At 33.1% G+C, this 15,978-nt stretch overlaps 1 protein-coding gene across 2 annotated transcripts in view; it reads left to right on the plus strand.

Moving 5' to 3' along the window:
* GUCY1A1 (guanylate cyclase 1 soluble subunit alpha 1) overlaps positions 1 to 15,978 on the plus strand; it is a 101,254-nt gene that overhangs the window by 41,460 nt on the left and 43,816 nt on the right. For both annotated transcript variants that reach the window (XM_051966981.1, XM_051966982.1), the window contains exon 2: positions 11,553 to 11,928. In XM_051966981.1, coding sequence (XP_051822941.1) covers positions 11,674 to 11,928 — 255 coding nt within the window. In that variant the 5' untranslated portion in view covers positions 11,553 to 11,673. The remainder of the gene's footprint in view (positions 1 to 11,552; positions 11,929 to 15,978) is intronic.

Below are 15,978 nucleotides of genomic sequence, written 5' to 3' on the forward strand. Positions count from 1 at the left end.
ATCTACTGTGCCACCTACTGCCCCCTTTCTTCTTTCTTTTTAAAAGTCTCTTTGGTGTTTAGACCTAGCAGTGGTATTACTAGTTCAAGGGGTATTCATAGTTTAATAATATTTGGGGGGAAATTGCCTTCCATAGTGCTTAATTAGTTTATAGCCTTGAAGTTATTTTAATTACAAAGCAATTACCTATAAAAATGCTTATAAGAAACATAATCAGAATTGAATGGCATGGTTTTCTTTAGTGTTATCTCTGAAAAAATTAAAGGCTTGATCATAGTCTTTATGTAGCTATTCATTCTGTAGAATGCAGTGTAGTGTAGAATATAGAATACTTGCTTTAGTAAAGGGGAAATGCCAGGATTGCCTCTTTCTGAAAGAATGTAAACAAAAATGGAGTACATAAATTATTGGAAAGAAATGTAGATGTTATTTTCTGTTTCCAAGTTTCAGATGGGAAATTTAGTTATTTTTGGTAAGTGAAAAAAGGCTTGTGCATTTATTGTCTTCTCTTGCCTAACCATGAAATCTCCTCAAAGGATCAGAGATGCTATAGCCCTGCAACATATCTGAACCTCCAACTAAAGGAGACATAAAGCAGAACAGGATTAGAATGAAAAAGTGGGAGAAAATTGGTGTTTATGAACAAGAGGAATTTAGATACATCTTTTTTCAATAAGAATAAGAGAGAAAGGTGTTTGGGCAATCTCATCTTTTTTCTTCCCTTCACATCCTTCCCCACTCCACCCAGAGGCAAGCAGTTAATTGCATTATTAGTTCATCTGTTAATGAAAAAATAGTGGCTCTCCAAGTGAGAAAGACCTAGGTTCAAGTTTCACCTTTGACACATCAAGTAATTTCCTAGCACCCCAAACAACTTGTTAACTTTCAAAGCATTGGTAGATGAAGTTTCTTTAATGGGAATGCCTAACACTAATGAAATCACAAGTCTCAATACTGTTGAGGATGATTTTTGATGATGATGGCAATGTAGATTTCTGTATTACCTTTAGTTGCATATTCCTTATAATAATATTATGAAATGTCATTAATTTCATAAATGACAAAACTGTAGTTCATGGAAATAATTTGCCTAAGGTAACTCAACTATGAATTAATACCATCCATACATGAACAAGCCTTGCTAAATGTAAAATACTAATTACTAGGATGACTATGAAGGGATGCAATTTTTTGGTCACATGAATGCTATCCATACATGAATGGATAACATTAAATTACAAATCTCCTGTTCTTTCCCCTACAAATTTAATTCTTCCTCTGCTTTAACCAAAATAAAACACTTGCTTTTTAAATAAATCTTTTCAAAAAGAGAAAAGACAATAAAAGCAGCAGAGGAAAAGACACACTCAGAAAACTTTTACTTTTCAAAAAATACATTTGTTAACAAGAAAAGAAATAAAATGGGAGTAATCATCAGATACTTTAAATGGTGGTGTTGAATGTTAAACTTGCCTAGACAATTTATACTTTCTGTACAAACAATACTACATTATTTATTAAGAAACTTAGGAAAAGAAACTCCTGTTTCTCTCTATTGGTATAATATAAAGTGTTGGACTTATTAGTGCTGAAAACAGGCTGAACAGATACCTAAGGAAGAACATAAAAAAAGAAAAAAAGATAAGACATGAAATGACACAAGGTGAAAAAATTAGTGATATTGCAGTCATGTAATGCACTGCTATTAATAAAGTTGAAGGCAACAAGTTGACAACCAAAGTTAAAAAGAATGGAACATACTGAATCAAGAGGAATATCATAGCTAGGTCTTAATTACAGAAAATAATGAATCCCTTAAATGGTTGCATTATTCATTTCTCACTTCATATTTCCATTGGTTTGGAGGAGAAGAGAGGAGAAAAAGATAGAAGAGAGGAGAGAGAGTAAGAGAGAGAGAGATTTTAGAAACTTTACATTTAAGAAATTAGAAAAAAATAATATTTCTTCATAAGAAGTTTTCTTTTAATGTCCCAGGTAATAGTACATTATTTGAAGAAAAACAGCTAGGTAAAGGAAAAGTTGACACCAAAAAAATCTGAACTTGACGTATTTATCTCCATTCTCTAAGTTTCCATATAGCTTAGTCTCAAAAGATTCTCAGTTCCTACAGTCACCAAGTAGGTTTGAGGGCTTTTCTGAGTTATTAATATATCTAAGGCTCTGACTTAGTTTAAAACTACTGTGAGTCTACAGAACTAACCCCTCTTCTCTACCTTTTTAATTCTATTTCATTTTAGAAATGTCCTGACAGTAGATAAACAACTCAAAGAATTTTCCCAATTCTAGAAAACTATCAAGAACTCAGTGAATTTATAAGCAAATCCATTTTAATGCAACTGTCAAGTTAAATGATAGTCATCATAAATGTTGGTTTGCCTTATAAAAGAACAATTTAAGAGAACATTGTTTCTTTGACATAAATCCGCAAATCAGAATCATATTTCTCACATCATTAATCAGGATCTTTCATGGCCACTTTATGTCTCTAGTTGATTTAAACGAAGTAAAAATAAACTTTCTTCTTCTAGTATTCCAAAAATAGAGAATCAAAATAAAACCGCACAGAAGAAAAATTAAAGAAATGTGGAATTTTAAAACTCTAAGAGGACTTAGATATCATCTCAATGTCAGCAACCTTTTAAAACAAGAGAACTATTTTTGTATGTTATTTTCAAATAATATCATACTCATTTTCTTTCACTAAAGTATGTCTCTGATAATCTATGGTTATATGAAGTTGACTCTGTGTCCTTGAAGATTATACCAACACAACATAAGCTTTTTTGAGTCCTCCATAAAGCTGGAAATGTTTTAATAACAAATCAGATGACATATTTTCATCTGTTGTCTGAGTAAAAGCCTTGCTAACTGTTAAATACTAATTATTAGGATATCTATGAAGAGATGCATTATTTGGTCATATCAAGATCAATCAGAGTTATAAAGGAGTTGCAGTCTACTTTGGATTGAGGATATAGACACATTAATGAAATTTAAAATAATTGAAGTATTAGAAGGGAATATTCTTTATGATACAAATATGTATATGAGATAATGTAACATGATATACTATAATGTAATGAAATATGATATATAATACAATGTAACATAATATATACCACATAACGTGAAATTATAAAATCTAATTTGTTGACATGTTTTTGAAGTTTCATAGTCTATTTTATCATCTATACTTTTTTCAGTTGATGCCCCAAAATATTTTATATCAAAATCATTTACATTGGTTCGTACATTTTTGTTAAATTTTAATATCATATGAGGTTATAGATAGATTTTCTATGTTTATAGATTACAGCGAAAATAACAATTTATTTTTTTATAAAACTCTTGTTATAATAATGTACATGGGTGCCTAGTAATCTGGGGGCAAAAGATTTGAGAACCGTATAAAGCCATTTATTATTAGTGTATTCCTACATTTTTAAACTTAGTTTTCTGTTACCTTGGAACACAGGAAAAACATTACATAGGAAAAGTATTTGACAGATGGAAACAGGTAGAAGAATTAGAGAAAACTAGAAACACCAAGTCTTGAGGAAAGGAAGAGTTGCTGAAAAAGGTTAATGACTAGAGAGAGTACATTTAAATGAGGGCACCCCCACTGAAGGCTAAGTGCTTTAGATAGTATAAATGATAAAGGAGAGGTAAGGAAAAAGAGAATATGAGAGTTATAGATGTATAGATTTCTTTGCCTTTAAGACTGGCTATTAATCATTTTTAATTGGTATGCTCTCGGCTCCAACACACACATATGAACTCATTCATTTGTTTTGACAAAAAGAACTACAATCAGCTTTCTAATTTTAGATTGATTTCAGATATCGTGAATGAGGAAACTGAGACCCAGAGAGGTTTTCATTTGTCCCTAATGAGTTTCTAAGAACCAGCACATAATATCTATCGATGCTTTTTCCAATATCCAATCTGCCTCTTTACCAGATATTTTGACCTATTTGTGATGTTCTTTGCATTGACAAAGAAGTAAAATAATAGAAAGTACTTAAAACTTATGAGCAGTGAACTTTAGTTGGTTGTTTGTTGATAGTGGTACTATTTCCCATTTTCCTTGGAGGGGAGATATGGGATATCATTTACATTATTTTAGAGGTGAAAGGGACTTCAGTGGTCAGCTAGTTTAAACTATCCCGAAAAGGATTTCCCAACAAGTGGCTATGCATTCTCTGTCTGCTAATCAAGAAAGGGGAACATATCCATCTGTTCAGGTAATCCATCCCATTTTTAGACAGCTCTAATTTTTTAAAAAGACTTCCCCCCAAAAAAAATTAAGTCTAAATGCCCTTCTGTATTTTTCATCTTTTATGTCTGATTCTACTGCTAGAAGCCAACTGAATAAATTAAATGCTTTTTTTTTGCATGACAGCTCTTTAGATACTTGAAAAAGCTCTTATGTCCTCCAGTAGTCTTCTTTTTTCTAGACTATCTCCAATTCCTTTAACTAGCCTCTTGTTTTTTTTTTTTTTGTTTGTTTGTTTTTTAATTTTTTATTGATAGAATGCATGCCAGGGTAATTTTTTACAGCATTATCCCTTGCATTCACTTCTGTTCCGATTTTTCCCCTCCCTCCCTCCACCCCTTCCCCCAGATGGCAAGAGTCCTTTACATGTTGAATGGGTTGCAGTATATCCTTAACTAGCCTCTTGTAACAAAGATTCAGAACTTTTCTTCATTCTTAGTTTGGATGATCTCCAGGTACTGAACAGATATATGTGGTCAAAAAAGGAGGTGGGCAATCACATAGTGAGGGAGCAAGATAACCAATGGATATCTATTATGTGGCATTGGTATCTTACAGTATTATAGAGATCTGGAAGAAGGTCTATAGTACATTGAGTAGATGTTCATTGGAGGATTTATGGAAGAACATGAAGTAGAATTACATATAATGAGAAAACATAAATGGGTTATGATTCTCATCATTGGAGAAAATATCCACAAAGACAGATCTATAGTAGTACTATCTCTTAGTATTCAGAATATTTACCTTTCCAGTTCTACAAATCTGATCCTCTAAATTTATAATTTTGAGTTATCTTGTTATTATATCCTTTTGAAATTTTTACCAATTTCAAATATATTGGACTTATAGAAAATGTTAGGCACATAAGCAGCATAAGACTTTCTTACTTTGTATAAAGTATGGATTTCATTTTGTGAATAGAAAGAGGGCTTAAGTGTCAGCTTACTGTAAGTAAATAAGCCTTCCGGGTATTATTTTAATAATGGCATTTGTTTGGCCCAATATGTATTAGCAGATAGAATTAAACAAGATGAAATAAAAAAAATTAGTCTCTGCTCTATGCTTTATGATAATTCTATTTTTATAATATAAAAAGTGCTATCCATTGACATATGTGATATTTCCTTAATAAGCAATGATTTTCAAAAAGTAGTTTTCAGTTTTTTCCCCCCTCTTCGTCAATTATCTTAAGTTATAGGAAAATAACTTTAATGAGAATCTGGGGGAGGCCATAGAATTTTTTTATATGGGAAATATAATTACTAGAGTTATATCTAGGATCTTTTGAGAATATGTAAATACATATATGTGCATATATGTATGTATATGTATGTATATATACATACATATATATATACACATATATGTATATATATACATAGAGAGAGAGAGAGAGATAGGGAGAAATTTTTGAGTGATGAATGTAAACATGGCCATTAGCAGATCTAATGAGGATACCTTATCCTCATACCTTAGTATGTCTTTTTAGAAACTGATCCTAAAGTATCCAGTGGATGAAAATTTCAATTCAGGTTCAGCTAATGCCAACTCCAGCATTCTAGTTATTTTCTTGCACCAAATGGCTGCTCAGAAAAAAGAAAGGTGACACCTTCTGAAATTCATTCCTTCTCCAGAATTCTAAGATGTTTTAGAGTTGAAGAAAAGCAATAAAACTGGAAAACCTTCTGATCAAATACAAAAAGGAAAATCTGAAATAGGAAAACCTACTAAATGAAAGCCAATTTCAACTTAAATATCAACAATCTGATCATTAAATCACCAATAATTTCTTATATCAATACATATACATACATTTATTTTCCATCATCACTGCTGCTTTTTGCTCTAGTCATGAAGAGATATTTTTAGATTACAAGTATAAAGTGACCTAGTATATGAAAAATACTTCATAAAAGCTTGTTGATTGACTAAAGTGCTATGTAAAGTCAGCTACTATTGTTGTTATTATTTTTATTCCCATGAGAATATATCATTTACCATTTTTAGAAAATTGTGTCTTTTCACCACATGCCTTTTTCTAGTGTTTCTCTGAGTCTATGATATTAGTAATGTATCTAACTCCTCCAATAGTACCAATTGTGATTCCTCACACCTGCTTAGTCTAAATGTGTCTTCTCAACTTCCCATAATTTTACTACATGGAGTCCACCCAATATATTTGAGGAATGGCCTGCTACTGTTTTTGTATTACACGAATAATGATGAAGGATATAATCAGTTTGTGTCTCTGAAGGATGAGGGAGAAAAAAAAGATGAAGACATCTGTAATAATTTATAAATATCCATGAGTATATTTTCTGAAAATTAAGAAATTCTGTCCACCTCTGTGTTTAATTTTATTGACTTATTGGATAAATATATTCAAAGGTACAATGAACTTTACATCTAAGATTGGTGCTTTTGTAGTAGGATCTAGGTCTTTGTCTACTATCATATTAAACCACATAGCCCCTAACAGTCAAGGGCCATCTGGAAGTTAGGCAATTTTTAGGGAGAGAACTAATATGTTTGTCTTCATTTCCCCTGCATTAGACAAAGACAGAGACCTAGCAAATGGCATTGAGACAGATTTCACATGTGCCCGTCCTGAATAAATAGATATGCTGAGTAGTAATTTGCATGCTTTCAATAATCCAGTAGTTATTAACTCAGTTTGGATCTTCATATTTGTTACTAAAAATACTGTATTTAACTAGAGAAATAATGACATTACTTAAAAGAAAGGATAATTCGATAATGAGGATTCTTAAAAAAAAAAAAAAAACTTTTCATGAGTGCTACTTAATGTTTGTTTCTTGAATTAGCTTTATATTGCAATGTTTCTTGGATCACTTATTCATTCCTCCATGGCTACTTTATATTAAAAACAAAGTTGAATGGAAGTGTTATCTGATTTTGCCAATGATGATAAAAGTGATTGCTAGTTTTCATTAAGAAGTGAAAGTTTTTGCTGGGAAAATTGGAAACTAGTATGGCAGAAACTAGGCATTGACCCACATTTAACACCTTATACCAAGATAAGGTTGAAATGGGTCCATAATTTAGACATAAAGAGTGATATTATAAGCAAGTTGAGTATAGAATAGTTTACCTCTCAGATCTGTGGAGAAGGAAGGAATTTGTAACCAAAGAAGAGCTGGAACTCATTATTGAACACCAAATAGATAATTTTGATTATATTAAGTTGAAAAGTTTTTATACCAACAAAAATAATGCAGGCAAGGTTAGAAGGGAAACAGTAAATTGGGAAAACATTTTTACATTTAAGGGTTCTAATAAAGGTCTCCTTACTAAAATATATAGAGAATTGACTCAAATTTATAAGAATTCAAGCCATTCACTAATTGATAAATGGTCAAAGGATAGGAACAGACAATTTTCAGGTGAAGAAATTAAAACCATTTGTAGGCATATGAAAAGGTGCTCTAAATCACTATTGATCAGAGAAATGCAAATTAAGACAATGCTGAGATACCAGTACACACCTCTCAGATTGGTTAAGATGGAAAAGATAATGATGAATGCTGGAGGAATTGTGAAAAAACTAGGACGTTGATACATTGTGGTTGGAACTATGAATGGATCCAGCCATTCTGGAGAGCAATTTAGAACTATGCTCAAAAAGTAATCAAACTGTGCATACCCTTTGATTCAACAGTGTTTTTCCCAAAGAGATCTTAAAGGAGGGAATGGGACCCACATGTGCAAAAATATTTGTGGCAGCCCTTTTTGTAGTGGCAAGAAACTAGAAACTGAGTGGATGTCCATCAATTGGAGAATAGCTGAATAAATTATGGTATATGAATGTAATGGAATATTATTGTACTATAAAAAACAAACAGCAGGATGATTTCAGAGAGTCCTGGGGAGACTAATATGAACTGATGCTAAGAGAAATGAGCAGGACCAGGAGATTACTGCATATGGCAACAAGATTATACAATGATCAATTCTGATGGAAGTGGCTCTTTCTAACAATGAGATGATTCAGATCTTTTTTGTAATGTTTTGTTTGTTTTTTGGAGGTCTTGAAGCAGCCTTTGTTTCAGTTGCGTAATCACCACAAGAATGGCCAGGTGTTAAAGTCCAAATTCTTTATTTTCTACTTGCCTGAGACTGGGCAACTTTCTGGGGAGCCTTCAAACAGGCCTTGTTCTCAGTGGGGGAAGTGCAGGAGGCCAGTTACCAAGGTGGTATGACATGAAGAGAATGAATCTATCTCTGAGTCTGAAGGCTTGTGCTTCAACTTCCAGACACCACAAAGGTGGACGATGGAATGAATCCATCCTCCCTGCTGGCTGTTATATACTCTATTATAATTACATCATCATAGCTGTGAATCTTGTAGAACTATATTAAGTACTAAGTACATGTACTGAACATGAATCACCATGCTAAACTAGATAACCATTGTCTTTATCAATTCCACTTAGCATCTTGTAAGAATCCTTGTTTTAAGTACAAGAGTTCTGGCCCATAACAATTTCTAATCATCTTGTGATGAAGAGAGCCATCTACATGCGGAGAGAGGACTGTGGGAATTGAGTGTGGACAGAGGATAGAAGTTTCATCCTTTCTGTTGTTATTTGCTTGCATTTTGTTTTCTTTCTCACTTTTTTTTCTTCTTGATCCAATTTTTCTTATGTAGCAAGATAATTGTATAAGTATTTATATATATGTATATATATATTGGATTTAACATATATTTTAACATATTTAACATGTATTGGATTACCTGACATCTGGGGGAGAGGGGTTAAGGGGAAGGAAGGGAAAATTTGGAAGGTTTTACAAGGATCAGTGTTGAAAAATTATCCATGCATATGTTTTGTAAATAAAAAGCTTTAATTAAAAAGAAAAGAAGTGAAAGTTTTTAGATAACAAACCTACACTGGGGAGTTTCTTGTGAAAAAAGGAGGATACACTATTTAATAATCAACTTTTGACCCTTTAAGGACCTTCTTGAAACTTTTCCAAATATTTATTCATTTTGCTGTTATGTTTCATATTTTTAATTTCAATTATTTGTTGCTTTCATTATCTCATAATTTCCATAATTGGATAAGATCAAACTGAATCCCCATTAATATTAAATATAATTTTTATATTTGAAATTGAATTCTTAATTGGCATAGTACAAAGGGTTTAATTAGTGTACAATCTAGACCAATGCATTCAAAGAATATTGTGCATCTCCTTTGTAGTATCAGTAAATTTACTGAGCTAACTTTTTCAAGTAATAGGCATACTGTTTCCCTTGGAGCCATGTCAGTTTTTCACATACACCTACTAATGTGTAGTTTATGTTAAAATCTTTGCATTCAAAATGTCTTATTTGTTCAGCTTGTAAAGAGTAATCTAGCTTTGAAGCCAATAAATAGATGAAGCATGGTATAATGAACTAAATGTAAATACATGCTTATAATGTAAATGAATGTGATGAACTAAATGTAAATACATGTTTGTGGAAAATTAAATGATCTTAAAATTTCCTCAAAATTGATCTATCCATCTTGAGAAAGATCACAGTTGAAGAGAACATTGGAGATTAGGAGAGGAGCTAATGTAGAGAGCATTAAGACTTTATAGCACTATAGAAATATGCATAAGAATGCAAGGTGGTTGCAAATTGTGTAACTGCCATTTTTTTCCCTTCCTAAATATAAAGTCTTCCTCACTTGTTATTTTTCTGTTGGCTTCTTATCTTATATCATATACTCTTAGATCTAAAGTTTACATTTATGATTATACTTGTCAAATCTCTGGAAGGAATTCAATATCCATAGTTTAGATTGAGTTTAGGTTTTTGAGGAGACACCTGCCTCCATTCAATTATGGAAGTCAAAATTCCAAGAGATCAATTTTGAGCTTATTCACGGTGGAGGAATCAACATATAAGTAATGGAATCAACATCTATTTAAAGTGTAATTCTTAAGACTAAGTTAAAAGTTAGTTATGACTAAAAGGAATTTTCAATTGAGGTGAATACATTTTATTTCAATGTGTGTATCACAAACAGTAATTTCATTTTGCTTCCTTATCTTCTACAAGGGAATATACTGTCTTCATCTTTATCTCACTTTCTTTTTTCCAAAAGAGTAACCTATGTAGTGAAAAGCATGCTAGATTAGGAGCCAGAATACATGGATTCTAGTTCTAACTTAAATCTTTACTAGCCCATGTGATCTAGAACTAAGCTTCTTAAATTGTGGTTTGTGATACCATATGGGATCTCCTAATTGAATGTGGGGGTCACAAAGTTATCATTTATTATCAATAAATGTTTGCTTTGTATATCTATTTTGTATTCATATATATCTAAGGTCACATAAAAATTTCTTGGACAAAAAGGGGTCAAGAGTAGAAAGCCCTATTCTTGAACAAGTCACTTTGACTTAAAGTCATATGTGTGTGTGTATTACAAATAAGATATGTTATAAATAGTTACAAATAATATTTACAGATATGCATATGAATGATAGCAATATCTTCCTTGTCTATTTTACTGAATTTTTATGAGGATCACGTACATAGATAAAACAGGAAATAGTGTAACACTTTTTTGTAAGAATTGCAATTCAAATAAAAAGATCAGGAACCCAGGATAGGAAACATGATAGAGATTCAATAGTGCAGTTAATTGATGTGCTATTGTTTTAAGACAATACACTACAAACCATCTACAGAGAAGACTGAAGTATATAAGAATTTGGAGTTTTGGAGAAGTTGATCATAAATATGACATGGAGATATAATATACTATTGGTGGGGAACTTCATTTAAGCGCTGGAGCATTCTGAGTCTCTATGTATCTGTCTCTTTTTTTGGCAAACGTCTTTTAAAAGTCTTTTAAATGATGAGAATCAAAGAAATTTCATAAAAGTGGGGAGAAAGAATTCACTACTAAAATTTTACTATTAGGAATATCTTATTCCATTTTTAATAATTATGAAAAATAAAATATATAAGTACAAGGACATTTTTCTTCACTGGAACTTTATTAGATTTTACAAACAACAAAACAACCACCAAAATTAAATTTAAAAACTCATTAGGTTCCTTATCAAATCAAGTCCTTGTGTTTAATAAAATGTACATTAAAATCGAATAGCTGAAAGCGTCATTTTTTGTCTTTATGACAAGCTTCTTTCATACTTGCTCTCCCTCCTCCCCTTCTCTAGAAAGTTATAAGAAAATATTTGTCTCTGTTCTACTTTCTTTTGCAAATAGACATCAAAGTCCCCGGATTCGTCAGTCTGTCGGGAGCTCCGAGTTTCCACTTAACGCGTTAGGAGATCACAGCACATCCCAGGAGCAGGGGCAGTCAGTAGTCTCCAAAGTTGCCCAGAGGATGTTCTGCACCAAGCTGAAAGACCTTAAGATTACTGGAGAATGCCCTTTCTCTTTACTGACTCAAGGCCATGTCTCGGAAGAACAAGAAGAGGAAAGCACAGAGCGTCCTGCTAGTTCCAAGGCAGCCCTGCCCGTCTGCCAGGAGGTTACTGAGAAACACATCGGTGCAAATCTTCCTCAAAGAAAGACCAGCCGAAGCCGGGTGTATCTACACACTTTAGCAGAGAGCATTTGCAAATTGATCTTCCCCGAGGTGAATAGAGACTCTTTGACAATATTTATCCTTTTAATTTTCTGCCTGTTGAAGCTGACCGAGATCATGAATTCATTTAAAATCAATCTATAAATCTCATTAAAAAACAAAACAGAACATAATGAAACTCCTTTTTTCCCCCTCTTACAAATAAAGTGTTTGCATTTTCTTTTTTAAGCTTCCTTTTTTTCCAGAAGCTTCAATGAGCAGAATGTGAACCCTGTAGGACTGAGGGGGTTTCAAAAACAGCTTCTCCACCCTCTCTGATTATATATTGGTTTGACCGGAGACTGTTGATCTGGAGTCAGTTACTCTACTCACTAACCCATAATAATTGCCAGCTCTTGTTACTTCCTTGATTATATATAGGAGATGGTCTGCATAATGACATATTGAGCTCTTAGTGAAAGTCACATCTTCACTTTTGTGAAGTGCATAGAAATACAGAATTTTGCTGAGATCCTTAGATACCTTAGTAACTTAGTGGAAGTACAAAGAGTGTTTCTGCTTCTTCTAGGGTACATAGTGCAAAAGGTGGGGAATGGCCCAAAGGATTATAGTATCATACATCTACATCTGAAAGGGACGAGTAGGATAATGATCTCAAACTTCTTATGTTACAGATTAACTGAAGCCAAGACTGGTTAACTAACTTGCCCAGATTCATACAAATTATGTCAGAGATATGATTTGAGCTCAGATCTTCTGGTTCCAGAGCCAATTCTTTTCCAAAACTCATTATTTCTTTCCTTTTGAAAATTTATGAGGCATCTCCCTTCACAGATTTATACAAGCTGTTGACAAAGCCCAATCTCTAATCTATGGGACAAAAAAAAATAAATCAAATCCATCATATTGATGGATAATCATTCCTTCATTTGTCCATTTTTGTGACCAGATTCAAATACTCAAATGGGTCTGTGATCTCATTAATCTGAATAGTGCCTCCATTGATGTAGATCTCATCTCACCTCTACCTGTTCATCTTGTAATGATGATGATGATGATGATGATGATGATGATGATAATGATGATAGCACTTATATAACATCTATAATATCTTAGGCACTGTGAAAAATTCTTTACAAATATGGTCTTATTTGATCCTCACAACAACCTGAGAAGTAGGTGCTGTTATTATCTTCATTTTACATTTGAGGAGAAAATGAGGCAAGCAGAGACTTGCCCAGAATCAGAAAGCTAGTATCTGAGACTGGATTAGAACTCAAGTCTGGGTGTACTGCTCTATCTACAATGCAATCTAACTGCCTTGTCCTATATGGCTTTTGTAATGAGCTGAAGCTCTAGTTGATACACTGAGGTCCCAAGCACGTGAGGCTAAATAGTAATGAGACCATACTCTATTAATATATGTTTGGAGAAAGAATGGCCCCCGCCCACTCTTTGTGCAAGTCCTGATGTGTTGTATAGGAAATGACGATTTTGGTGGATGGAGGGAGAGGGGCAAGGAGAGAGGCAGAAAGAGACTGCTGGCTGGTTCCTTTCACAGCTTCTCACATTGCTATTGCGATCTCCCTTCATCTCTGCTAGCTGGCTTCTTGTCTCAGCTGCTCACATTGTGATCGTGATCCTTCTTCATCTCCACAAAGAATAAAGATTGAAGATTTTCCCCTAACCTGAATTCCTGACTCCTGCTGATTTTAAATACACAGTCATCACAGGTTTTTTTCCTTTTCTTCCTACAATTTCACTCCAAGAAATCCACCCAACTTGTAGGAACCATTTTTACTTTCTTTTTGGCATTGTCAGGGGATCAGAGGAGCATATAGACAGACTAATAGTTATTGTCAGTCTTTCAGGGTGGCCTGCCCACCTTATCTGTCAGTCATACATTTTTTTGATGATATGCTCTGATTCTGCTTCACAATTCCCTTTTGTTATGGATTTGATCCTGTTTATGTCCACCTCTGGGAGGAAAAAGCACCCGAAGGAATCTCAGAGATCATCTAATACAAATTCTTTATTTGACAGGAAAGAAAACTGAGTTTCAGAACAGTTCTAATTGGTTCAAAATAACACATCTTGTTCCTAGGAGGATGTGACCAATGTAGGTGCTATGATAAATATACAAAAAGGAAAGTATATGACATACTCATATCATGTCATATCATATCATATACATATGATATAAGAGCCTCCAAAGCTCTTAGTTTAAGAAATAAGTGCATGGAAGTTTTGTATAATAATATAATATCTAAAATTTACAGAGTGCATTACAGTTTGAAAAGAGCCCTATCTATATTACCTCATTTGATTTTCACCACAACTGTGTGAAGTAAGTACTACAATTATCCCCATTTTACAGTTGAGAAAACTGAAAATTAAAATGTTAAGGAAATTGACAGCCAGAAAGTTTCTGAGGCAGGATTTGAATTCAAATTTTCCTGATTCCAAGCCTAGTATTTCAACCACTATCACCTTATGGCTTAGTGCCAAAATGTGTGATACAGATAATAAATGTTACAGGAACTCATGGAGATTCAGAGAAAGATATATAGAATGATAACAATGAGGATGATAATACAATTGGCATTTATATAGCACTTAAAATTAATAAATTGCTTTGCCTTCATTTTCTCATTTGAGCCTCACAACAACCCAAGAAGTGTGTGGTAAAAGTGTTAACATCACTATTTATAGGTAAAGAAACTATGGCTTTCTGACTTACCTAAGGTGACATAACTAGTGAATTTTAGAGATGATTTAATTCTAATTCTTTCTGACTTGCAAGTCTACTTTCTGAGCTTTGCTGTGTGTTGCCTTTCCTAAGAAAGTGCCTGGGACCAGGAGAGGAAAGATTCGAATATCAACAACTTAAATTTGTATCATTCTTTCAACTTTATAGGGTACTTTTTTCAACCAACTGGTGAGGGTGACAGATAGTTTAAATATCATTATCTTCATTTGAGATGTGAAGAGAATTAAGATTCAGAGAATTTAAGTGACTTACTCATAGTCATACAGCTGATAAAATCTTGTAGCCAGGATTAGAAAACAGCTCACTATGAATTTCAAGTTCATTGCTTTTTGTGCCACACCAAGCTAGAGATATATAGTTCCTCTAATTCTAAGACTTAGGGAAAGTATGTGAATATGAACAAGTCTTCATTTCACAAGTTAAGAATAGAGACAGTGTTAATGTTCAGATGTTACTTAATCCTTATCCTTCAATATTTACTCATCTATGATTTCATTGCTGTCCAAATCATAATCCCTCCATGCCTTAGTAGACAGTCTTTTGTGCCTGAAAAAAATTTCACTTTCTGGGGGCCAGTCCCTTCAAACCTCCTCAGCAGTTAAATCTTAGGCAACGAACAACTTACTTGACTCATTTTCCCTTGGATAGAGATCAGTTTCCCATAGAAATGTTCTCCTAGGATGTCATTGAAGGTCTCATGGTCCCTTCTGTGGAATTATGAAGTATGGAAGTAGGACTTTCTCAGAGATATTTCTCATTAAGTATAACCAAAAAATTCATTGTAATATATGGTTTTTATTTTGTTTTGCTTTTTTAGACAATCCAAATTTATTCCACAGTGGGAGTTTAAGTATCCCAAAGTTTCTTGCTAGAAGTTGTATTTTCTTAGAACAATTTGACAAAATTTGGTGACAGAATAGATCAAGAGGATAAAGAGTATTTTTTTTTCATAAAGATAATTTCCAACAGTTGTATCATGGAAGACTGGAATAATAGTGGCAATTTTTGTTGGGATTATAGAAAGCAGTTTAATATAGCTTTTTGAGGGATGATTCAAGATAAAGAGTTTGTTTTGGGCTATGTTGCTATAGATAAGGCATCCAAGTGAAGATAATGAAATAATGTGAAATGATACCTCAGAAACAGATTTAAAATGATTATATTATAGACATTTATTTTGGAACTGAACCAGTTTCACTTTAGGGGCAGGGAGCAGAAAGGAAAGGATAATGGGATCATCCATAAGAACAAAGTCTATGGGACACAATACACATCTATGCCTTCCTGGTATTTCAAGAGGTTTTAAATAAATACACACACAAGAAAATGAC

The sequence above is a fragment of the Antechinus flavipes genome, chromosome 6 (genome assembly GCF_016432865.1).
Source record: "Antechinus flavipes isolate AdamAnt ecotype Samford, QLD, Australia chromosome 6, AdamAnt_v2, whole genome shotgun sequence".
Taxonomy (NCBI): domain Eukaryota; kingdom Metazoa; phylum Chordata; class Mammalia; order Dasyuromorphia; family Dasyuridae; genus Antechinus; species Antechinus flavipes.